This window comes from Scaptodrosophila lebanonensis, unplaced genomic scaffold, assembly GCF_003285725.1.
Source record: "Scaptodrosophila lebanonensis strain 11010-0011.00,11010-0021.00 unplaced genomic scaffold, SlebRS2 tig00001419-arrow-arrow-pilon, whole genome shotgun sequence".
In the NCBI taxonomy this organism is placed as follows: Eukaryota; Metazoa; Arthropoda; class Insecta; order Diptera; family Drosophilidae; genus Scaptodrosophila; species Scaptodrosophila lebanonensis.
The window spans coordinates 112,181-138,759 of record NW_022060745.1 but is presented as its reverse complement, the minus strand read 5'-3'; the positions used below and the strand labels follow the sequence as shown (position 1 = coordinate 138,759).

General features: G+C 38.0%; 1 protein-coding gene across 3 annotated transcripts in view; it reads left to right on the top strand.

Moving 5' to 3' along the window:
* The window catches only part of LOC115633443 (autophagy-related protein 2 homolog B), a 617,768-nt gene that overhangs the window by 502,031 nt on the left and 89,158 nt on the right, over positions 1-26,579 (top strand). For 2 of the 3 annotated variants that reach the window (XM_030530896.1, XM_030530897.1), the window contains exons 15-17: positions 13,861-14,550; positions 24,967-25,184; positions 25,292-26,119. In XM_030530896.1, coding sequence (XP_030386756.1) covers positions 13,861-14,550; positions 24,967-25,184; positions 25,292-26,119 — 1,736 coding nt within the window. The remainder of the gene's footprint in view (positions 1-13,860; positions 14,551-24,966; positions 25,185-25,291; positions 26,120-26,579) is intronic. The other variant, XM_030530898.1, reaches the window with a different exon arrangement.

Here is a 26,579-nt window from a genome sequence, read left to right as displayed (position 1 = left end):
CAAAAAAATGAAACAAACTTGCACAGCGTACACACATAAGGCATCTTTGTGCAAAATTTGGTGTCTCTATCTCTTATAGTCTCTGAGATCCAGGACAGAGAGACAGACAGGGCTAGATCGACTCGTCTTATCACGCTGATCAAGAATATATATACTTTGTGGTGTCTACCACGCCTCCTTCTGCCTGTTACATTTTTCAGCTCCCGCAAACCTAATATACTCTTGTACATTTCATGTAGAGAGTATAAAAAGAAAGAAAGTTATAGCCATAAGTAAAATCGCTGCTCATGCGCTGCCTGCAGCTCTGTCGCTGCCCGCAGATGTTGTTTTTGTTGCTGCTTTGGTTCAATTTTGTGCTGCATACATACACGCATATAAACACGCATAGGTACGTGATGTAAATGTATGCTGTTAAAACTGAACATAAACATGTATTCTAATTTAATTTAATTAATTAATTCATTCATTCATTTTATTTAATAAATTAATTTTAAAAAAAATTTTTTTTTTTTAATTTTTTTTTTTTTTTTTGTTGAGAGTACAGGCTATTTTACTGTCAGGCTTGCTCGACTGTAGCGTTCTATCTTGTTTTTATACTCTGTACATGAAATGTACAGAAGTATATTACAAGTAGGTTTGCGGGAGCTGAAAAATGTAACAGGCAGAAGGAGGCGTGGCAGACCCCACAAAGTATATATATTCTTGATCAGCATGACGAGACGAGTCGATCTAGCCCTGTCTGTCTGTCCGTCCGTCCGTATGAACACCTGGATCTCAGAGACTATAAGAGATAGAGACACCAAATTTTGCACAAAGATGCTGTTGGTTTATATTATTATATTTTGTATTTTTTTATATTTAAGTTGGCATATACTTGTATGAATTGTTGAAGTTGAATTGTTAGTTATTTAAGTTAATAGATGTACAATTAAATTGTTAATTTAAGCTTAAGTAATTGAACTCAATGTTGTCGTAGCTTGCGCCACTGTACAAATGAGTGGTTAATGTAAAACGGGATCAATCCAGCTGTTAACAGCTGGTCGCGCTTTTATGTTGCCGAAAAATAAACATGAGTTCTCTTCTCTTGTGACCACCGAACACAGCAGACGTTTTTATTTAACCAAGCGCAATAGCCAACTACTTTGTCTACTTTTTCCGCAGTTCCATTTGTATGCAAGCTATTTAACGTAAATTGATAGCTGCATTTATTTCGTTTCGTTTATAAAATTTACATGGCGCCCGAGCAGGGACTTCGGTAAAGTTTCGTTTCGGTTTAAATACAATACTTTGATAATTTAAACATATTTTCGCGACAATTAGTTGGCTGCTCGCTTTGGTTATTCGCTTGTGAACGCCGCTGGACCTGGAATGGATACAAGGAAAGTCGATGAATCTTCATCTGATGACCAGGTAACCGTGTCATAGCCTATGCATACGGACATACATATATGTGCATTGTTAGAACTGCTTATGATACACATATGTATGCACATTAAGCTGCTGCTAATTACATACATACAGTTCTTAGTACATACAATCAATTTTCGCATATAGTGGCGCATGCATCTGGTTTGGCACAGGAAATATTTGTGTCAAGTGTAAAACGGCAATTTGAAGCAATTATTAATTGTGATTAAAAATCCGGAATTGAAAATTGTTCGTTCCCAAGTTCGTTGACCGACCAGTTTATGCTCATGATTCTTTGCTGACCGCGGTATCGAGTTAGTGCTGTGCGTGCTCCTACATTCCCCTTTTCGATTTCGTTCGTACAGCCTACGTTTACAGCAACGGCTTATGCGTGGGTGCGCGCCAGTACACACTTAGACCGCTCATTCCGTGCCCTTTGCCCTCTTGTCGTTTTATCTTCACACTTAAACGCTGAGTGCAGTGGTTCTCTTCGTTAGTTGTTTTTTCAGCAACAATTCGGCTTGCGTAAGAGTAAGGTAATTGCTTCCCTTGCTTACATTGCTTAAATTGGCCGTCGCTTATCGCGTACGATAGGTAAGCCGACTCTCTTTTGAAAACTCTCTTCGACGAACTACTTGTAGATAATAACCTCAGCTGACAGCTGAAATTTGTTCGAGCTGCATTTGCTTTTATATATGCACAGTGGGCTGTGCCATTAGAAAACTCATAACATAATTAATTAAACTTTAAATAATTACTTCGCAAATATGTCGACCAACAAAGTAGACGACTCTTTGTCAACTCCTGGCTGTCTTAGTGACCAACTTACCAAGTTGTTCTCGAAATTAGAGAAGGTAGAAGAGGATATTCTTCGTTTAAAATAAACTTTCGTAAAACAAACTACTCCACCAAATCCGATCGAAATACACTGCCGATTGGAAATCCTAAATTCTTATATATCAAGGGCCATGGATCTTCAGTCAGATATTGACTCCATTGACCCAGATAATACAAATCGAGCTTCATTGGAGGAAACTTGTATCAGTGCCAAAGCGCTATATTTATCTGCATTAAATGCACCGCCGGCAGTTGACACATTTCCTCCTGCTGCGCAACATTCTCATTTACCAAAAATGAAGCTACCAAGATTTAGTGGCAAACATGCAGACTACAAACAGTTTATAAGCCTTTTTAAAAGTTTGGTAGATTCTGACCGCTCACTATCGAATATTGAGAAGTTTAACCATCTTCTCTCGTGTCTGTCCGACGAAGCCTTAGGGACAGTTAAAGCTTTCCAAATGACCGGTGAGAACTATTCAAAGGCCTTAAAAAGTCTAGAGCGCGTATATGACAACAAATGCTTAATATTTTTTGACACATTAGCACAGTTGTTTGACGTTCCGTCTATGAGCAAGCCCTCAGCTTCGGCTTTGAGGTCAATCATAGACACCGTATCAGCCATTTTTGAGTCACTCCTGTCTTTGGGGAATGAAAAACAAATTGTCAATGCACTGTTGATACACATCGTCTTGTCGAAAGTAGACAGTTACACAAAGGCTAGATACGAAGAGCAGCTCGACTATGATAGTTTACCACTGTGGTCGGAGTGTGTCACTGTACTCAACAGGCGATACCAACACTTGTCTGCTGAAGAATCCTCAAAGTCAAAAGGCAAGCCAAGGTTTGAGTTTCCGTCGAAAAAGGCCACTAAATCGTCGTTTTCATGCTCCAAGAGCGAACAAAAATGTTCTTTTTGTGAAGCCGATCACCATATTTCTAAATGTCGAGGTTTCAGTGCGACTCCTGTTTTAGAGAGGTTTGCCTTTGTAAAAAGCAACCAATTATGCATTAACTGCTTGATGCCAGGGCATAGGGTGTCTGCCTGTACATCGTCAAAGTGTAGGGTTTGCTCTCGTCTGCATAACACTTTGCTTCATAGGTATTCAGACCCTGCTCAAATGCATAATGCTGCTTCTAATCGAGAGCAGCAGTCGGAGGCTCTTTCTTGTCCGTTGTTGAAGCTTCTTCGCATCCTGCACATGTTAATCACGCTTCATCGGAAATCGAACACGTCATTCTTGCAACAGCACTAGTGCATATCCGTGACCGCTTTGGTCAAATTCACGTCGCAAGAGCCTTGTTAGACTCAGGCTCACAGGTGAATTTCATGATAGAAGACTTTGCCCAATCTCTGCGTATTTCCAGACAAAACAAGTGTTTTACTGTCACATCAGTTGGTAAATCCAGTCTGGTGGCGAAAAGCGAAGTCACCGCAACAGTTTTTTCAAGAGTCAACTCTTACCAGTTCAATGCAGATTTTTGGGTGCTTAGTTCAATTTCTATAAAGCAGCCCGATTGCGATTTGTCAAGCAATCAGTGGAAAATCCCAGCCAATCTCGAACTAGCCGACCCCGAGTTTTACAAGCCCCAAAGAGTTGACTTGTTGCTTGGTGCTGACTCATTCTTTGACCTGTTATGTACTGGTCAAATGAAACTTGCAGACGGTGCGCCATTATTGCAGAAAACCCTGTTTGGATGGGTAGTATCTGGGCGATGCAAGAACTTCAATACGCGAAGTCCGTCTTGTTGTGCAGTCTCATATTCTGTTGAAGACACTAAGCTTGAGGCTCTAGTGGAGCGTTTCTGGGAATTAGAAGAAATTCCCAACGCTCGAAAATCCACAAAATTCTCTTCTGAGCAAATTGCATGTGAAGAAGATTTCGTCAAGCGTGTACTCACGTTGCCACCAGGTCGTTTGGAAGTCAGTTTGCCATTTAAGACCGATCCTCAGGTCTTAGGCTCATCATTTGACATTGCCAAACGACGATTTCTATCGCTAGAACGCAGAGTTCTAAAATCCCCCTCGCTCCAAAGAATGTATGTCGATTTTATGAACGAATACATCGAGCTTGGCCATATGACTGCCATAGGAACAAAAATTCCACCGGGACCACACTATTTCATACCGCATCAGTGTGTCCTGAGGCCAGATAGTAGTTCCACCAAACTGAGAGTTGTTTTTGACGCTTCGTGCAAAACAACTTCTGACAGTTCATTAAATGATATTCTTATGGTGGGACCGACTATACAGAGGGAATTATTTTTGTCGCTCATTCGATTTCGTTTAAATCGCTTTGCCATTACGGCAGATATAACCAAAATGTATAGGCAAGTGAGCATATCCGAAAAAGACCGCTGGTTCCAACTTATTGTTTGGCGTGAAAGGCCATCTGATGAGCTTCAAGTTTTTCGGTTGAACACGGTCACCTACGGCACAGCTTCTGCACCATTTCTTGCAATTCGGTGCTTGCAGGAGCTAGGAGTTCGTCATAAAGACGCTCTCCCAATAGGTGCCGAAGTTGTTTGCAACGACTTTTATGTCGACGATATGCTCACTGGAGCTGACAATTCAGACATGGTAAAGACGATTTGCACTCAGGTGTCTCAAATTTTAGAATCAGGGGGTTTTCAGTTAGCAAAATGGTATACAAACCATCCAAACATTACAGATGCTAACGAATCTGAAAAGTCGTTGAACTTCAATGATACCGATTCAACTAAGACCTTGGGTATGAGGTGGACGCCAAATACAGATCAGTTTCGATATCATTTGGATGACAGTTTCGCTGATCTAAGTCCTACCAAACGCAATATTTTGTCAGTGACAGCACGTATGTTTGATCCCCTTGGCCTTTTATGCCCAATAAGCGAAAATTATTTTGCAAGAGCTTTGGCGCAATAAGCTTGATTGGGATGAGGCAGTCCCAATGGAATTGGCTACCAAATGGGAAGCGTTTCAGCAAAATCTTGTGCTACTGCATGAGGTCTCTATCCCTCGATATTCTTTTGCCTGTGGCAGCTCAAACATACAAGTGCATGGGTTCGCTGATGCGTCTAGTCACGCATATGGATGTTGCCTCTATATTCGTGCCAACCACAATGACAACATTTCCTGCCGTTTGCTTACAGCAAAGTCAAAGGTTGCACCGTTGAAAACAAAATCCATACCCAGGCTCGAATTGTGCGCAGCATACTTACTGACCCAACTATGGTCTCAAGTTAAAGAAATGCTTGCCAAATGCAGAATCGAGAGTGTGTATTTTTGGACCGACTCTGAAATCACACTACATTGGATAAATTCGTCTCCTTCCACGCTTACAACGTTTGTGGCAAATCGAGTAGCTGGAATTCAAGAAATGTCTGAAAATGTTCTATGGCGTCATGTTCCTTCTCTTTCGAATCCCGCAGACATTGCGTCGCGTGGCTCTGATATAAGAGAGCTGGTTAATTCAATTTGGCTTGAAGGGCCTAAGTTTTTGTATGAAGATGAGTCAGTTTGGCCTCAAAATGCTAATTTTTCATTATCTCAGGAAGTTAAAAATAGCGAGACGAAAAAATCTGCTCAAGTCTTCTTAGCTTCCAGCCAGGATGACTTTTCGTATGTACCCAATCGTTTTTCCTCGCATCGCAAACTTGTCAGAGTGTTCGCTTATGTATATAGATTCATATTTCGATCAGCTGAGAAACGCAGTACTTTGGAACTAAACGTTAAGGAGTTAAGCTTCGCAACGCTTAAATTATTCGAGCTGGTGCAGCGCTCTGAATTTTCAGAAGTGTTTGCAAAATTAAAAAAGGGTCATCTTCTTCAGCCAGGCTTTCAAGCGCTGACTCCATTTATCCAGCAGTATTCAGACTCTGGTAGACATTTTTCGCTTATTCGGGTCGGAGGTAGACTGCTAAACGCCATACTTGACTATGAAACAAAGCATATTGATGCCAAAGTCCTCAGCGTTTGTCGCAATGTATTTGCGAGAGCTACATATAAAAAACTGCCACGCTGGCGTTAAAACTATGATAGCTCTGTTGCGACAACAGATTTGGCTTATTAATGCCCGAAAAGAATGCCCGCAAATTGTTCGAAAGTGCATTCACTGCTATCGTTATAAGCCTAAGCTTCTGAGCCAGATTATGGGAAACCTTCCAGCGGACAACGCGACCAACTTCGCGGGAACCAACAACTTGCTGAAGGAGCTGCAGGCGGAGTTCAGCAAGCAGAAATCCAGTCTGCAGTTGTTTGCAGCCAAGCAAGGGATGGAGTGGTGCTTCATTCCACCTCGAGCGCCTCACTTCGGAGGCCTTTGGGAAGCGTCAGTCAAGTCGGCAAAGCACCTCCTCATACGCCAAATCGCAAACGCGTCGTTGGTGGAGAGCGAGGTCAGAGGCCACTTAGCGGACGTAGAGGCAATCTTGAACTCGCGACCGTTGACGCAGTTAGGCGCAGATCTCAACGACGGCGACGCCCTTACGCCGGGTCATCTGCTAATCGGTCAGCCGCTTCGTTCGCTGCCGCAAGGATCCGAGCCGGACAGGCCAGACAGACCGCTAACGTATACGCGCACGTGGCAGCTGCTATCACTGCTCAGACAGCGGTTCTGGCAAGCGTGGTCCAAGGACTACGTACACAGCCTTCAGCTTCGCACCAAGTGGCAGAGTCCGCAACCCAACGTAGGCGTCGGCCCCCACAGCGTTGGATCGTAGGACGGATAACCAGCACTACAACAGGAGCAGACGGCCAAGTGCGGGTAGCAACCGTAAAAACGGCCATGGGCGAACTTAAACGGCCCATCCACAAGCTAGCCATGCTTCCTACATTTTGAAGGTCCAATGCATGGCCCTTCAACGTGGCCGGCATGTTGGTTTATATTATTATATTTTGTATTTTTTATATTTAAGTTGGCATATACTTGTATGAATTGTTGAAGTTGAATTGTTAGTTATTTAAGTTAATAGATGTAAAATTAAATTGTTAATTTAAGCTTAAGTAATTGAACTCAATGTTGTCGTAGCTTGCGCCACTGTACAAATGAGTGGTTAATGTAAAACGGGATCAATCCAGCTGTTAACAACTGGTCGCGCTTTTATGTTGCCGAAAAATAAACATGAGTTCTCTTCTCTTGTGACCACCGAACACAGCAGACGTTTTTATTTAACCAAGCGCAACAGCCAACTACTTTGTCTACTTTTTCCGCAGTTCCATTTGTATGCAAGCTATTTAACGTAAATTGATAGCTGCATTTATTTCGTTTCGTTTATAAAATTTACAGATGCCTTATGTGTGTATTCTACGTATACGAGTTTGTTTTATTTTTTTGATTTTCCCCCCACTTCCTCCCTATGGGGGTTTTCCCGATTTTCCATACGTATAATCGCCTATATCTCGGAGACTATAAGACCTAGGAACACCAATTTAGTCCAAGATGCCTTATGTGAATACGCAGAAAATTTATATTTTGGAATTTCCCTCCCTCCCCCCCCTCTACCCCGAAAATCGTAACTCCCGTAATTCTTGGAATTTCGAACTAAAATTTTGGAAATACCCCCAGTTGGTTATTATGTGTCCGTATGCCAAGTCACTATGATAGCCCGATTTAACGAGAAGTTATAGCCATAAATATATAAATGTGCAATTATAAACCCTTTACGTGAGTTCGAATACCGAGAGAGGTAAAATCGATCAAATTTTTTTTTTTATTTGTTAATTTTTTTATTTTCTATAATTATTGTAAACATATGTACAGAGTATTTCAAAGTCGGGACACCCGACTTTAGCTTTTTTACTTGTTCTTATATTGCTTAAATATAAACCAATATTTAAAAGAGCAAATATCAATGCATAATGTCTCTCATTAGGAACAGTAATCAAAACAAAACGTGCACCAGATGTGTTCAAAACTTAACTTTTGCAGTTGTTCGACTTTGCATTTGAATTTTTCGAAATGTGTTATGAATAAATGTAAAATTTGATTACATTAGTTAAATTTGATAGATTCTCTATGCAAATATGTTAAAACATCATTCTTTTACAGACTTTGAATTTTTTGGCTGCGGTTGACATTTCTAGAGACATGCCCATATATAGAGATGAATACACATTTTTGTTTTTCTTTATTGAAGAAAATTTGTTATAATTTTTATTTTGGAAAAAATATATATATATATAAATCATTTATAATCATCTTATGTATTTCTAATTGCATATGAAGTAAAAAAAAAAACATAAAAAGTATGATGGTATGGTATGGTATGGTATAATATTTTTGAATCAAATAAAAAGCATTATTAAGATACATCAATGCATAACATCTTAAAATTAGCCGCATTAAAATATTCCTTCAGCTGAAATCGGTGTTTGAACTGTTCGCCGAGAAAGCGACTTCTATATATGTCGCGTGCGAATGCCTTGGTTTTTTAAAATTATTATATATACTTTGTGGGGTCTGCCACGCCTCCTTCTGCCTTTTACATTTTTCAGCTCGCGTAAACCTAGTATACTCTTGTACATGTACTAATGTATTAATGTACAGAGTATAACAATAAGTTAGTGAACGAATATGAGAATAAAGAAGTTGGAAATGCATTGCCAAAGTAGAATGTTGCTGCGAACGCGGGCAAGAACCAACATGTCAGAACAACTTTGGCCGAGCTCGAAGCGAAGCGCTTCCGCTATTCCATTGTACATCGGACGGCATCAGGAATGACTCACGTTGATGCGCTCAGCAGGCAAGTGAATCCGTTAGAGTCCGAAAGTAATGACACTGTGGCTAATGTTGTAACTTTATGTGAGGAGGAACAGATGTTCGATCCCTTAGCCAAATTATTTAAAACACATGAAAGTATGGTGTCAAGGGATATTATTGGATTGGTCGTGCAGCCCCAGGATATGTTGAATTGCTTTTGCGAATAGAGCAAATGCGAGATAGTCAGGTTATAGCTGTTCGGAAAGAGTTGGAGAAAGGTAGTGTTAAGAACTTTGACTAGATTGACCAAATTTTATGCAAGAACAAATAATTCGTTTGTTCCACAAGAAGTTGGGCCACTTAGTGTCAGGAAAATGTATTGAGGAGTTAAGAGCCATATATTGGTTCCAGTCGATGAAGGTAAAGGTGGAATCATACATTCGCAATTCTTATACTCTGTCCCCAGAAGTATTCATAAGAGAACCTTGCATAGCATTCCAAAGGCACCAGTGTATGTTTCTTCAATTCACATTGACCATTTAGGTCCTTTGCCGTGCGTCCAATCTAAAAGAATGCATATTCTGGTCGTTATTAATTCGTTTACCAATTTGTAATGCTGTACCCAGTAAACTCGGCCAAGACTCGTGAAGTAAATACCTGTTTGGAAAAGTACTTTGCATGCTATAGCCGACCCAGAAGAATTATATCTGATCGAGGTTCATGTTTCACATCCCTCGATTTTGAAGAGTTTTTGAAAAAGCGAAGTATTCAGCATATTAAGGTAGCCACTGGAGCCCCTCAGGCGAATGGGCAGGTTGAGTGTGTCGCGAATTGGGCCCTATGCTTAGGAAACTGTCTGAGCCCATAAACCCGTCTGATTGGTACAAGATTTTTTATCACGTTAAAACTCTTAAAACTCCTAGTAGACTGCTGTTTGGATGTGACCAAAGGGGTCCAATTGTGGAGGAACAAGCTGGATTACTTAGTGACTAATTCCAATCAAAAAATCCCCGAAGTCTACCAGAGATGAGGCAGGAGGCTAGTTGTGAAATAACCCGGTCGCAACAGAGGAATCAGGCTAGTTATGCACGAAATCATAGGCCACCGGCACAGTATTCTGACGGCGACTTCGTTGCTATTCGTAACAAAGAAACCACACCGGAGCCAAACAGTGAGTCGACATGAGATAACTGACGTGGACGACTGTCAACTGACCCAGCTACCATACAGAGGCATTCTTGAACAAGCACGACTTAAGCCGTAGATGCAAATAGATGGAAAAGAAATCGTTGAAATATAAATTCAAATAGGTCGATCTAACGTCAGTTTGGCCGAGTATAAAATGTAGTCAGTAAGATATCGAAAATAAGACTAGTCGAATTTTTACACTAATAACATTGGCGAAAATCAATTATATTTCACGTCCAAAAAAACAGAAAAAATAAAAGTTCAAGTCAATGACGAACATAACTATCGAATTGCAAGTGATTATCAAAGAAATCGAATCAAAAGTTCCAGTCAATGAGATAATCAGGGGTGCCACAGAAAACTCCGGTGGTTTTGGCTACAATTGAAACTCCCAAAAAATTCGTCGGTGACGTAGAACATCGAAAGATTTCATTTTTTGGATCTTCTCCTCCAAGACAGTTGTCAGCAACATCTGACTGTCGACGCTCACATTTTTATACTCTGTACATGAAATGTACTAACTGTGGGAGAAACCACACTGCCAACTATAGATGTTGCCCTGTATACAAAGAGTTAAAAAGTCGCCTAAGCCAACAAAAATCCGCAGCTCGAAATCCAGTCCCACAAAACTTGCGTTACATACCATCAAGTACGATTCCAGGAGTATCTTTTTCTAAGGCGTTAAGTAACACAAACGAATCGTACGCCTCAGTCTCTAAACAAACCACTGCAGAAATAATGAATCGTCAGACATTGCAACAGGGGCCAGAAACTACTACCCAACATACCACTGCAAATCCATCCGAATTGCCTAGTGGGATTGAACAAATACAATGGTAGCAATACAATGGTAGCAATACAACAAAGGATGCACGAAATTATGCGCAATCAGGCACTATCCGTTGCCATCATTTGCTACAACTTATCTACAGGCCACAATTCATATCGACATACAAAGCAGTATACTGCCCACCGCGCTTCTACGTTTCTGAGGCAGAATTTGCACATTTCTTCGACCACTAGGTGACCGCTTCATAGCATCTGGTGACTACAATGCCAAACACACACATTGGGGATCCTGGCTCAACAACCCGATAGGAAGACAACTATATAACGCTATAATAACACCACGAAAAAAGCTTGACTTTATTTCTCCGGGCTGCCCTACATATTGGCCCACAGATCCAAAGAAGCAACCAAACCTGATTGATTTTGCTGTTACAAGAAGAGTGCCACAGACTCAGATTTAGAGCACTTAATAGATCTATCATCGGATCACTCGCCAATCCTTCTTTGCCTTTATGACCACCCAAAGTACTCGGAGTGCCCACACTTTCTTACTTCTATAAAAACAGATTGGCTTAAATACAGGAAGTTTGAAGTTCCCATATTGATGGCTGCCCAAACATTAACTGTAAAGATGACATAGAAGCATTAGTTGAAGCATTAGTGTCTGTAATGTCACTGGCGGCATAACAATCCAATCCAGAAATCACAGCTTATAAACTTTACAAAAGCAGTCGTGTTCTCAGGCATATTGAAAAGCTGCTACGAAATAAGAGAAGGCTTCGGCGGGAGTGGAAAGCGTAAAGATCACCTGACTCAAAGGAGCGGTTAAAAATAGCCAACCATCTACTACGCAAAGCCCTAGAAGATGAGAAATACCGAGCCCAAATGGACTATATGGAGCAAAACTGCCCAAACAGCAAACGATTCCCATTGTGGAAAGCTAAATCAGACGTATGTCCACCAATGGAGAGTGAATACTCATTACATACACAAAGAGGAAAGTGGTCTCGGTGCAACAAAGAGAAGGCAAACCTATTTGCCGCTCATTTAGAAAAAGTCTTCAAACCACATCCAGCAACAAATTGCTTTGTGCTCCCACTAACCAATCATCTTGAAGCTACCACGCCTATCGAATTCCAATCAGGAGAAGTTACAACTGATGAAATGGTGCTATTATCCTCAACAATGGAGAAAATCTGTCATCCCAATGATCCATAATGCCGGAAAGGACAAGTCTCAACCATAATAATATAGACCTATCAATCTCCTGCCGTGCCATACAACAATTTCGACATTTGCTGATGATACTGCCATCCTAAGTCGCTCCAAGTGCCCAACAAGAGCTACAGAACTCTTATCATCTCACCTCGTGGCCATAGAAGAATGGCTAGCAGACTGGCGAATAAGTACATGTAAACGAGCAAAAGTGCAAATATGTCACCTTCACCCTAAACAAACAAACCTGTCCTCCATTGTCGCTAAACAACATCACTATTCCACAAAAAACCGATGTAAAATACCTTGGTATCCATACCTTGGTATTACTTGGCGCAGACACATCGTAGCGAAGAGAGATCAACTGAAACTAAAAGCTATTAATCTACATTGGCTGATAAACGTCCGTTCACGACTAAAACTGGAGTACAAAGTACTCTTGTACAATGCTGTTCTCAAACCAATTTGGACATATGGCTCTGAATTATGGGGAAACGCTTCCATTAGTAATTTAGAGTTAATCGAGAGAGCTCAATTGAGGATACTGAGAAACATCACTGGGGCACCCAGTTACATAAGAAGTGATAATATCCGCGAAGATTTAAATGTGGGATCTGTTAAAGATGAAATCGCCAAGGTGAAAGCAAAGTACCAGCTTAAGCTTCGGTACCATCCAAATAGACTTGCGCAGAATTTAAATTGGCAGGTTAGCCATACACGACTCCGGCGAAGAGACCTCCCAACCCAGCAATAACAGTTAGGGCCATAAATCAAATATTTAATTGTAATTAATTAAAAAACAAGTAAAAAAGCTAAACTCGGGTGTCCCGACTTTGAAATACTCTGTACATATGTTTACAATAATTATAGAAAATAAAAAAAATTCAGAAATAAAAAAAAAAATTGATCGTTTTTACCTCTCTCGGCATTCGAACTCACGTAAAGGGTTTATAATTGCACATTTACATAGCAATTGCGTCTGTGTGAGTGTATGTATGCCTATGCGCATCTATTCGTGTATGTGTAAACATGTGTGCAGTCAACCAAAGCACCAGCATCAACAACAGCCGCGGGCAGCGCTTGAGCAGCGCTGCAGCAGCAAATATATTTATGGCTATAACTTCTCGTTAAATCGGTCTATCATAGTGAAACTTGGCATACGGAAACATAATAACCAACTGGGGTTATTTCCAAAATTTTAGTTCGAAATTTTAAGAATTACGGGAGTCAGAGAAAATCACGATTTGCGGGGGAGAGAGGGAAATTCCAAAATATACATTTTCTGCGTATTCACATAAGGCATCTGGGACTAAAATTTGGTGTTCCTAGGTCTTATAGTCTCCGAGATATATACGAATGGAAAATCGGGAAAACCTCCATAGGGGGGAAGTGGAGGGGAAAAACAAAAAAATAAAACAAACTCGTATAGAATACACACATAAGGCATCTTTGTGGAAAATTTGGTGTCTCTATCTCTTATAGTCTCTGAGATCCAGGTGTTCATACGGACGGACAGACAGACAGACAGGGCTAGATCGACTCGTCTCGTCATGCTGATCAAGAATATATATACTTTGTACATTTCATGTGCAGAGTATAACTATATTAGATTAAGATTTGACTACTTATCGTAAGGCTCCAAGAAGGAAGAATCGATAAATAAAAACACTTAAAAAAAAAACATTCTTGTTAATAACCCAATTTAAAGTTCAATATTTTAATTTTTTTTAAATTTTTTTTGCAGGGTCCATATGAACACCGTACTAATAAATCTAATTTCCATATCAGTACTGGTTCATTAATACCAGTTTTGGATATTGGCTTGTTTAATATTTCGTTGAGATTAAATGAGCAAAAAACACTTACTAGACCCCGAATCGATATACGCTGTTCAATTCATGAGGTACATCTACGCACTTGTTTTGACTCAGCTTCTGCGTTAGCTCAACTTATTTCATATGTTGCCAATGAGAGTGACCTTAGTCCCATGGACGAAACTGCTCATGATTGCAAAAACAACAAAAATGATTCCAGCAGCTTTTTATTAAGCCAAGTAAACAAAAATGAGGACCAGTCACAGGAACATGTAAATAAGCTTATAAAAGAAGCATTAAAAGATGCAGATCATGTACCGTTAACAGCACAAATATCAAATGATATTGCCAAAAAAGCGACAGTGGAAGTCTTTTTTTTTCCAGACGAGCCCGATGAAAAAATTGTTAAGTCACAGAAAGCTTTTGGAAGTGACTGCAACATTTCCGATGCATGCAATATATTAAATTTTGAGTCAAATGTCATGCTACAATCATATTATAACAACAAAACACACCAAAAATCTCTACCTTTCATACAAGCTGACCTTGGAAGCATAACACTAGGAGATCAAATCTTGCCAGAGGAAAAAGAATTTTGCATTATAAATGAGGATGGTATGGTAAGTACTTATTATTTAAATAAACAAGTGAAAAGCTAAAGTCGGGCGTCCTATGTAAATGGGCTGTTGTGAGTTCGAATGGCAAAGAGGTATACACGTAATCGATCAAACATTTTTTTATAATATTACAAATGCTGTGATTTTCCCTAAGTCCTAGGCAGGTCAAGTTTATTTTTTATTCTGATACACCCACTCCCCCGCAATTCGTGTTTTTGTTTATAAATTCCGTAATTCTTGGAATTTTGAAATTAATTTTGGTAGGTACATCCAGCTAGTACTAATGTGTCCGTGTGCCAAGTTTCATCATGATAGGTCAATTGTGAAGAAAGTTATCGCCATAAATAAAATCGCTGCTCATGCGCTGCCTGCAGCTCTGCCGGCAGCGCAGCCACCAGCTGTTGTTGTTGCTGCTTTGGTTCAACTTTGTGCTGCATACATACACGCATATAAACACGAATAGGTACGTGATGTAAATGTATGCTGTTAAAACTGAACAAAAACATGTCTATTTAATTTAATTAATTAATTCATTTTTTTTTAAATTTTTTTTTTTTAATTTTCCTTTTTTGTGGAGAGTACAGGCTATTTTACTGTCGGGCTTGCTCGACTGTAGCGTTCTCTCTTGTTATACAGAGTATTTCAATGTCTAAACACCCGACTTAAGCTATTTCACGTGTTTTATTAAAAATTTGTTCATCTATTTAAATTATGTTAATTTTTGAACATTTTTATAATTATTCTACACATACTCGTATACATAGTTGTTGACAACTAATTGGAAACAAATGCATTGGTTGTGATATTCTTCATTTGTATTAATTTCTATAATTATTCTACACATATGTACAGAGTATTTCAAAGTCGTTTCCCCTCAAAACCAATTCTCGGTACCACAGAAATCGGTTTTGGGATGTTTCATTCAAATCTTGTTATACCCTGTACCCGTAGGGTAAAAAGGGTATATTAGGTTTGTGCAAAGTATGTAACATGCAGAAGGAAGCATCTCCGACCCCATAAAGTATATATATTCTGAATCAGCATGACGAGAGAAATCGATCTAGACATGTCCGTCCGTCTGTCCGTCTGGATGAACGCAAGGATCTCAGAAACTATAAAAGCTAGAATAACCAAAGTTGGCATCCAGATTCTCCTAGGTCCGACGTAAGGACGTAAGGACGAGTTTATTTTATTTTTTGGAATTTTCCCCCCCTTCCCCCGCTACAGAATTTCGTTAATAGCGTCCACATTTCAAATGCTACCTAAACCAAACTTTGCACACATAATTTCTATATAATTATCTACTGTTTAAAATTTTATCAAATTCGGTCAATTCTAAGTTATTAGCGAAACAAATTCTCGCCAGTACAACCTCCCCAAACTGCAGCAACAAGTTCGCTCTTCTTCTTCCTCTTTTTGCTGCTGCTATGGGCGCATATAACTCAGTGACGGAAGTTTACCTGGGTACAGGGTATTACACTGTCGGTCTTGCTCGACTGTAGCGTTCTCTCTTGTTTGCTTTGCTAGGAGTTTTGATTAAAAACACTAACAAAGACATTTTTCTTCATAAAAAATCATTGTTATGTACACCTTATAGTTTTTATGAACAATCTGCATCAATAATATTTTGCATATGACAGTCGTACACATTTAAAGTGAAAAACAAGAGTGAACGCTACAGTCGAGCAAACCCGACAGTAAAATAGCCTGTATCAGAATAAAAAAATAAACTTGACCTGCCTAGGGCTTAGGAACCTGGATACCAAGTTTGGTCATTCCAGTTCTTGTACCTTCTGAGATCCTTGCGCTCATACAGACGGACGGACGGACATGGCTATATCGACTCGGCTTGTCATCCTGATCAAGAATATATATGCTTTGTGGGGTCTGCCTGTCTGTGTGCTACATTCGCACAAAACTAGTATAGCCTTTCACCCTTTGGGTACAGGCTATAAAAATCGAAATGAAATTTTTTTTGTTTTTTTTTTTGTTTTTTTTTGTTAACTTATACCTCTTAAGTAGCCCTATAATTGGTGCTAACGTTGATTTTGGGCAACTTTTCGTTTCCCAGATAATTGCAAAAAACCACAGTACTCGCACGGGACAAATTCAGAAGTATTTTTCGCGGCCACCAGTTTAAACCCAGATTTCAGCGAAACCTAAGGCAATTTGTCAGTGTGACTAGTTTTAAGAGGTTATGCATCTTTTAAAAATAGTTTTGATTTTACCTAAAAATTATTTGTACATTTTGTTGCAATTAAATTTTAAGCGGATTCGCACGGGGCATGTCGCACGGGAAATTTTTTCCATATGATATATATATTTTTTTTTTCTTCTTTTTTACAAAAATATATATGAAAAATGCTAATGCTTTTTCTCTGCAGAGCCTGCACGCATTTTTTTCTCGCTGCTATTTTTATTCATCTATGTACATTTAAATAATTTAAAATTTTGTATTTATGCAGAAAAAAACATTTAAAAAAAAATTAATTTATTAATTTCACACTTATTCTTATTTTTATACCCTGTACCCGTAGGGTAAAAAGGGTATATTAGGTTTGTGCAAAGTATGTAACATTCAGAAGGAAGCATCTCCGACCCCATAAAGTATATATATTCTGAATCAGCATGACGAGAGAAATCGATCAAGACATGTCCGTCCGTCTGTCCGTCCGTCTGTCCGTCTGTCCGTCTGGATGAACGCGAGGATCTCAGAAACTATAAAAGCTAGAATAACCAAAGTTGGCATCCAGATTCTCCTAGGTCCGAGTAAGGACGAGTTTATTTTTTTTTTTTAATTTTCCCCCCCTTCCCCCGCTACAGAATTTCGTCAATAGCGTCCACATTTCAAATGCTACCTCAACCAAACTTTGCACACATAATTTATATATAATTGTCTACTGTTGTTTAAAATTTTATCCAATTCGGTCAATTCTGAGAAAAGTTATTAGCGAAACAAATTCTCTACTGTACAACCCCCACAAACTGCAGCAACAAGTTCGCTCTTCTTCTTCCTCTTTTTGCTGCTGCTATGGGCGCATATAACTCAGTGACGGAAGTTTACCTGGGTACAGGGTATTACACTGTCGGGCTTGCTCGACTGTAGCGTTCTCTCTTGTTTATCATTTTTTTTTTTAATTTATTGTTATGTTAATTACTATTTGTGATCAATATTTGATAAGCTTTCTGCTTTTATTCTCGACGCACTGATGACAAATGATGTTTTTTGATGTCGCACGGGACATCAAAATATATGACAATTTAAAGTCAAAATTTACAGTTATCTGTATTGCGTGGTCTTATGTATTCTTTTATGACTCTTTGTGATTCCAGGAACATTTTAACTAGCAAAAGTCAATGACAAATATTTCTCTCTAAGAAATATAAGCAAAATCTTATCGAGGAAATTTGCGCTTGCGGGCCTTTGCATTCAAATATCTCGAAACGGGATATTAAAAATTTGAATTATAATTTAAATTACTTAAATTCTATTGTTCCTCTATAAGAATATGATCAAAAAAAAGTTAATTCAATAACTTTTAATTTTTTGGTCTCGGTGGACCTTTCGGTGGAAATGCCCATATCCTATTTTACATAGGATTTTACATTATTAAATGAGCAAATTACTAAATGTATACTTAAATGACTAGCATTCACACACAGCATCCAGCTGAGTTAAGTCTAAAGTTGTGAATCAAACGAAAGTTAAAAATAAAATATGTATGTATTTGATGCAATTCGTGTTTCAAAAAAGTACCACATAACTGTGTGTTAATTAAAACAAGAAAGGAATGCTAAGGTCGTGCGAGCATGACACTTAAATACCCTGTGACCTAACAAATTATTTTAAATTAAAAACAAAATGTCATATTGCATGAAATATATGGCTGTGAGCAGGCTCAAAAAATAACTTGGAAGCAATTTTTATTAGAAAATTTTGTATTAAACAAGTAAAAAAGCTAAAGTCGCGACTTTGAAATACTCTGTACATATGTTTAGATTAATTATGTAAATTCAAAAAATTTGGACCGATTTTACCTCTCTTGGTATTCGAACTCACGTAAAGGTGTATAATTGCATATTTACATAGCAATTGCGTCTATGTGAGTGTATGAATGTCTATGCGCGTCTATTTGTGTCTGTGTAAGCATATTTCCAGTCAACCAAAAATCAACAACAGCTGTGGGCAGACGGACGGACGGACGGACAGACGGACATGGCTATATCGACTCGACTTGTCTTCCTGATCAATAATCTATATACTTGTATATAAAACAGTTTGTCTTGACTGACTGATTGGTGATCAACGCACAGCCCAAACGGTAAAGGCTAGGAAGCTGAAATTTGGACTCAAGTATCCTTTCATAGTCTAGGTGCCCACTAAGAAGGGGTTTTTGGAAAACTCGAGCTCCAAAGGGGGGAAAACAGGCTCCAACGTTTGTATGAAAAATCTACAGTTTTTAGCCGACTTAAAACTTAGTTTCTAAAATCAATTAAAGAATACAAACAAAACTGCATACTTAGATTTTCGAAATTTGTGTTGGAGCTTGAATTATTGGGGTTTTAATATTTATTCACTATTTCAAATGAAAAGTTTGTGTTATAAATTTAGTCCGATCGATTTAAAATTTGGGTAATGTAATCTACAACTTTGCATTCAAGGATTTTCAAAATATGCATTTTACAAAAGCAGGCAGAACAAACAATACAAAATATCAAACAAAGCAAAATGTGAGACACTAATGTGTGAATGTCCATACATATGTGCACATCTATGTATGTACATACATATGTATCTACATATGTATGTATGTATATTCGTCTTGCACTGACAGAGCAAGAAATGTTAATTATTTGAAAATTATATAACATTTTTAAAAGTAATTTTTTCTTTGTTTAGTGCATTTGGCATTAGGGTTTTCATTAATAACTTTATGCAGCAACAACAAATATCAAATAGTTGGGGACATCACATACACACACTCACACACACAACAAGCAACAGTTCGTGTCTTGCGTGCGGTTCTCTACGTACGGTTGAAAAAGTAAAGAGAAATATACTTGTACATATGTATGTATGTATGTATGCCTGTGTATGAATATAGCATGTATGTACATTCGTATTAATGTATACATTGGGCAATCGAACACAGTTGTTTGATTGTAAAAAAAATAATGCTCTAAAAACAACAACAACTGCAAGTCATTGGCTCGCTCTTCTTTCGTTTTGACCATTTAATGTTAATTGCAAAGGCAAAACGCCAAAAGTTTACAGTTACCGTCGCTAGGCAACGACTGCGTAAGCGATAGTAAAGCAGAAACCGAATAACGGAGCTACGCATTTTCTGCTTCACATTGCGGGCAGATGTATGTATGTATATGATTTGTTCTTATTGATCTCAATAAATAATTAGATTTTATTATTTAAATATTCTGCTTATTGCATTCAAACTTCGATATTTTGATGGTATCGGTGGCTTCAACTATCGAAAGTTTTACTCTAGCAAATTGAGATGAGAATTGTCAGTGCTTTTTGATCGTGGCTCATCGCTGCACGGCATTAACACGAGTGCCGTGTTCCAAGTTTGTGCGTGACCGTATTGACTCAAATGTTAATTTAAAATTAGGATATACCCTTATAATTATTCCCCTTTTTTGCACATAGTCTATCTTAAAACGTTGCGTTATCTCTATATATAAAACAGTTTGTCCTGACTAATTGGTGATCAATGCACAGCCCAAACGGTAAAAGATGAAATTCGGACTCAAGTATCCTTTCATAGTATCCATCATAGTGTAGGAGCACACTAAGAAAGGCTTTTGGAAAATTCGAGCTCCAAAGGGGGGAAAACGAGCTTTAAAAAATATTAGTTATAGTGGTCATGTTCGTTTAACGAAATAGTTTGGCAAGAACAAAAATGTAACGGACTACTGAACAATTTTTTTTCAAGAACAGAAAATGTTCATTTAAATACCTTAAATGCCTTCCTACTGGTAACTTATAAGGTGAAAACATATGGGTAGGTTATGCACACACAAAATAAATACAATTGGAAACATTATATTGAGCCGGGTTAAGACGGGGAATACCTGCTAGTACAAGTATATATGTATACTTTGTGGGGTCTGCCACGCCTCCTTCTGTCTGTTACCTACATTCGCACAAAACTAGTATAGCCTTTTATCCTTTGGTTTCAGGCTATAATAGGTGTTAAAAATAAAGGCTGAGGATAAAAGACTTTATTTTATGTTTTTATGTTCAATAAAACTTCTCTTAATTATTTCTTAATTGCGCACAGCTTGCCGGTCTATTCACATTGAGTAACCGAAAACGACTATATTGCAATAAGAGAAAACTATACATAAGTAAAAAGGAATAGGTGGAGAGTTAACGGTTAATGCATTTATCATTGTTGCTTTTGCCTTCGTATATAATTTACATTATCTGGCAACAACACAATGCGACAACACCACAGTGGCCAGATAGATAGTATTTGGTGAACGTAAAAGTGTATTCTCAATACATTTCAAACTTATTCGGCAAGCTAATGCATTCTGGGGAGATACAATTCTATGGTCCAACATTTGTTGCTAGGATTGAGGAAATCCCAGAAAAACCCAATAAGCCCATTACATATATAAAACAAGTAAAAAAGCTAAAGTCGGGTGTCCCGACTTTGAAATACTCTGTACATATGCTTACAATAATTATAGAAAATAAAAAAATTAAGAAAATAAAAAAAAAAATTTGATCGATTTTACCTCTCTCGGTATTCGAACTCACGTAAAGGGTGTATAATTGCACATTTACATAGCAATTGCGTCTGTGTGAGTGTATGTATGCCTATGCGCATCTATTCGTGTCTGTGTAAGCATTTTCGCAGTCAACCAAACAGCAACATCAACAACAGCCGCGGGCAGCGCTGCAACAGCAAATATATTTATGGCTATAACTTCTTGTTAAATCGGTTTATCATAGTGAAACTTGGCATACGGACACATAATAACCAAAATTTTAGTTCAAAATTCGAGGGGGGAGGGAGGGAAATTCCAAAATATACATTTTCTGCGTATTCACATAAGGCAGCTGGGACTAAAATTTGGTGTTCCTAGGTCTTATAGTCTCCGAGATATAGGCGATTATACGAATGGAAAATCGGGAAAACCCCATAGGGTGGAAGTGGGGGGGGGGGAATCAAAAAAAATAAAACAAACTCGTATAGAATACACACATAACGCATCTTTGTGCAAAATTTGGTGTCTCCATCTCTTATAGTCTCTGAGATCCAGGTGTTCATACGGACGGACAGACGGACAGACAGACAGACAGACAGGGCTAGATCGACTCGTCTCATCATGATCAAGAATATATATACTTTGTGGGGTCTGCCACGCCTCCTTCTGCCTGTTACATTTTTCAGCTCCCGCAAACCTAATATACATCTGTACATTTCATGTACAGAGTATAATAAACGAAAAGTCGTAGATTCAATATAAAATTCGCTTCATCAATTTAGTCGTCATCAGTAAGACCCATCTGAGCTTTAAGTTCAGGAATCTAACTGCAGGCAGGGGGTTCGTCATCATATCAGCCAGCTGGTTGTCTGTGAGAATATACTCAACAATAATTAATTTATTTGCAATTTGTTCTCTGGAGAAATGGTATTTGATATCAATATGTTTTGATCGTTTGTGGCATGTTGGGTTATTAGCTATAATTATACATCCTTGATTATCCTCAAGAATTTTAATTGGTTCGTTTTGGGTATAAAAATGCAACTTTTAGTGGTGACGTGTTGAAATTCTAAGATAGAGTCAAAACATATCTACAAGGTGCTTTTTTTTCAGTTTATTTCTTTATTATAAGTGGCCAGCAGCACTTATGTTCCATATTCCACATATATAACGCTTACAAATGACGTGGATGGACGTGAACATATGTTTGTAACAATTTGAGAAAAAAAATTGCAAATACATTTTAACTTTGATTTATTATTTTATTAGAATTTTTCCTCGTTTTATTAGTATATTAATTATTAATTATTATTAATTTTGATAATGTTATTGTATTGGAACAAATCATACTGGAATGCTATATCGAATCGACTTGTCACCCTGATCAAATATATATATATACAAAGCGCGTTCCAAAATAAACAGGACTTTTTGAATCAAGCGCTCCCTGGTGGCGCTATCTATATGTCGACTGGTGCGTTAGAATCTGCTATCTTTATCGATTGTCCAGTGATTTTCATGACATTACATCGATTGGAAGTGAAGTTATTGCGTTTAAAGCGTCAGTATGTTTGTGTTATCGGTGCGAAAATGAGCTTCGAACGAAGAGCCAACATTAAATTTTGTTTTAAAATTGGTAAAACTTTTACCGAAACGTTTCAATTGATGGAACAAGTTTATGGCGATGATTACCTATCCCGTAGCAGAGTGCACGAGTGGTTTCAACGTTTCCAAAGTGGTCGTGATCAAAAATCAATCAAAATTCGTGATCACCGACAATTCCATCGAAACTGTGCGTGAATTCATCAAAAATCAGCCAAAATCATCATTGAAATTGATGGAAATGGAATTGAACATCTCCAAAACATCGATTTATCGCATTTTGATCGAACATTTGGGCTTACGAAAGGTGTATGCACGGTTTGTTCCGGACAAATTGACTGACGACCAAAAATTGATCAGACGATCGACGCTTGTGACCGATTATTTGACCAAAAATCACATTTTAACCATTAACCACTCGCCGTATTCACCTGATATGGCACCGTGCGACTTCTACCTTTTCGGAAAAATGCATTTGCCCATGAAAGGAAAGCGTTATGCAGACGTAGAGACCATTCAAAAGGCTTGCACCGACATACTGGCGGCCATACCGGCCAACGAGCTAAAACACTCGTTCGACATGCTGGATCGTGCAAAAAGCTGTATTGAAGCAGAAGGAGACTATTTTGAATAAAAATAAATTGATTTTGCCGTAAAAGAATTTTTTCTTTTTTTTTCTTTTTTTAAATCCTGTTTACTTTGGAATACTCATTGTAGTCTAGTTTTGACTTAAAAAGCAGCCAGTTGTGTATAATAAGCAGTGAATAGTATTTTTAAATGTAATTCACGGTTATTATTTCAAAAACTTAAAAAGTTGATTTTTTATGAAATACAAAATACATATTGCAAAATGTAATAATAAAATAATAACTTAATATATTTTTTTATTAATTTTTTAATTTAAAAATTTTTTGTAAATGTATCATTAAATGTTTTAACTATATGTTAAAAACTTGGCAGTTTTATTAGGCAAATATTGCACCGGCAACAAAATTCAACTTTGAGCTCATATTTTGCAGCTTCTAAATATCATAGCCCAATTTGCAATGAATTTCTCTTTCCAACTAAATTTGTTTGATGAAAATATCTTTATCCGTTCAAGAGATATAATTTTTGCAACGAAAAAAGTCAGAAGGCCCCACCGTGCGCCGTCCGTATAATCACCTATGACTAAGACCTAAAGATGTGAAATACTCTACACAGTTTAAATATATTTCAAAATTTTACTTCTTCCCCTACTCCCCCGCAATTAATGATTTTCCGTACCTCCCGTAATTTTTGACATTTTTCAATCAAATTTATTTATTTATTTATTTTTCAATCAAATTTGGAAAATGCTTTCATTTAGTGATCCGTATCCGTGTGCCATCATCGTGATAGGCCAATTCTAAAGGAAGCTATAGCCATAAATATAATCCTTGCGTAAGCGCTGTCCGCAGCTGTAGTTGCTGCTTTGGCTAAACACTGTACTGCACACACTCACAACTATAGGCGCAATTCCGTTGTAAATTAATGCTATTTTCAACACGTTCCTACCTTACCAATTAAATTTCAAACTCTCCAAAATACGCTTCTTTTCTGCTATAACGTATTCATTAAATCTGAGATTATGTCTACCAAGCGACCTTTTTAAGTTAGTAAATAGAAAAAGTCGCTAGATTCCAGGTCGCCTTACCGCGATAATTAAAGATGAACTTAGTGCGTAATCCTTATGGATGAGCACTATAAGTAATTGCGACACCTATAGCGCTGGCACTTTCATCACACATGTGTATCTTATCAATTAAAATCTTGATTCCGTATGGCCTCAGATACTTTGTGCATACTACGTGCAAATTTTATCGAGATAGCTCTAAATAGTGGGAGTAGTCGTGATTGAAACAGACAATGTAGATTGCGCTCATATATGTACCTTTGAAATATGGTTTCCCATTCTTCCATCTGAGTTTAAGAAACAGACACACCAAAAAAAAACCTTTAACTTTTTTCAGTTTCACAAAATATATGCATACAATGCAACCGTACCGGCTTTAGATTAAATTATATCTAAAATGCTTAAAATATGCTTATCTTTATATCTAGGATCAATTTGGAATAAAACAAATAAACGTGTCTGAAGATCCACTCAGAATAGTTGAAAATCATTTCTGCCTGCCACATGAGAAAGTTGATCTCCTACGTGCCCCAGTAAACTTTCCCGATGCCGAGTATAGCTACACATTATGTGAGATGACAATAACATGGCACCTATTTGGAGGAAAGGATTTTCCTGATAAGCCCGAATCGCAGGAGAATTCGAGGTAAGTTTTTCAATTGTTCTCCTTTAAGAATAAAACAAACAATTTTAAATTATCTGTAAATATTGATATTAAATATAAAACGCAAATACTAAACCTTACATTTTTAGACCTTCAGCTGTAATGTCGGAAACATATAAATATGGTGTATCTCAGGGTCACGAAGGTTCTGCAAAGAATTATGAACCAAATATTTCGCACGGGTTTGAATCATTTGGAAGAAATACCAAAGTACTTGTGGAAATTCAATTAACGAAAATTCGTTTTTCGCACGAAATATATCCGCAAACGTCGATATATTCATCCCGACAAGTGCTACTCGTATCAGATATAGAAATTCGTGACCGTTTGCAATCTTCAGATATCAACAAGCTACTTTACCGTGGCAATAATAAAAACATAACTGGGAAAAATGAAGATTCTATGGTAATTATTAAAGCACTGCATGTACGGCCAGACCCTCAAATCAGTAGGATTGAAGAATGTTCTCTGAGAGTTTCCATTACACCAATAAAACTAAATATTGATCAAGATACTTTGTTATTTATTGAGGAATTTTTTGCCGCTCTCTTGGAAATTTCGGCGGTTAACTCTTGTCCAAATGATTCCAAATTGCAATCAAATATATTGGGACATGATACACCGGTTATGTCAGTCAATCAAGTTTCTGAAACTACAGATGAAATGGAGATTAAAAATATGGAAGAAAAACTAGAAACATTACTAAATGATACTATGTCAGCTAGGGCAGAAACGGATGGAAATACCAATAAACTCCCAATATACTTCCGGGAGGTCATTTTCAGTCCGGCAGTACCAATATGCTTAGACTATCATGGCCGTCGAATAGAACTATCACGTGGCCCAATAACAGGCCTTTTAATGGGACTTGCTCAGCTACAAGGCTCAGGAATATGTCTGCGCGAAATTATAAACCGGTAAGTATATGAATATTTTATACACGAAAGCATATACTTAGCACGCTAAAAACAAGTAAAAATTGTAAAAAAGTAAATTGCACATTTACATAGCAATTGCGTGAGTGTATGTATATCTATGCGCGTGCAAGCATGTTTGCAGTCAACCAAAGCACCAGTATCAACAACAGCTGCAGGCAGCGCTTGGGCAGCGCTTGAGCAGCGCTGCAGCAGCAAATATATTTATGGCTATAACTTCTTGTTAAATCGGTCTATCATAGTGAAACTTGGCATACGGACACATAATAATGTACATCTGTACATGAAATGTACAAGAGTATATTAGGTTTGCGAGAGCTGAAAAATGTAACAGGCAGAAGGAGGCGTGGCAGACCCCACAAAGTATATATACTTGTATTCTTGATTAGCGCGACAAGACGAGTCGGTCTAGCCCTGTCTGTCCGTCCGTATGAACACCTGG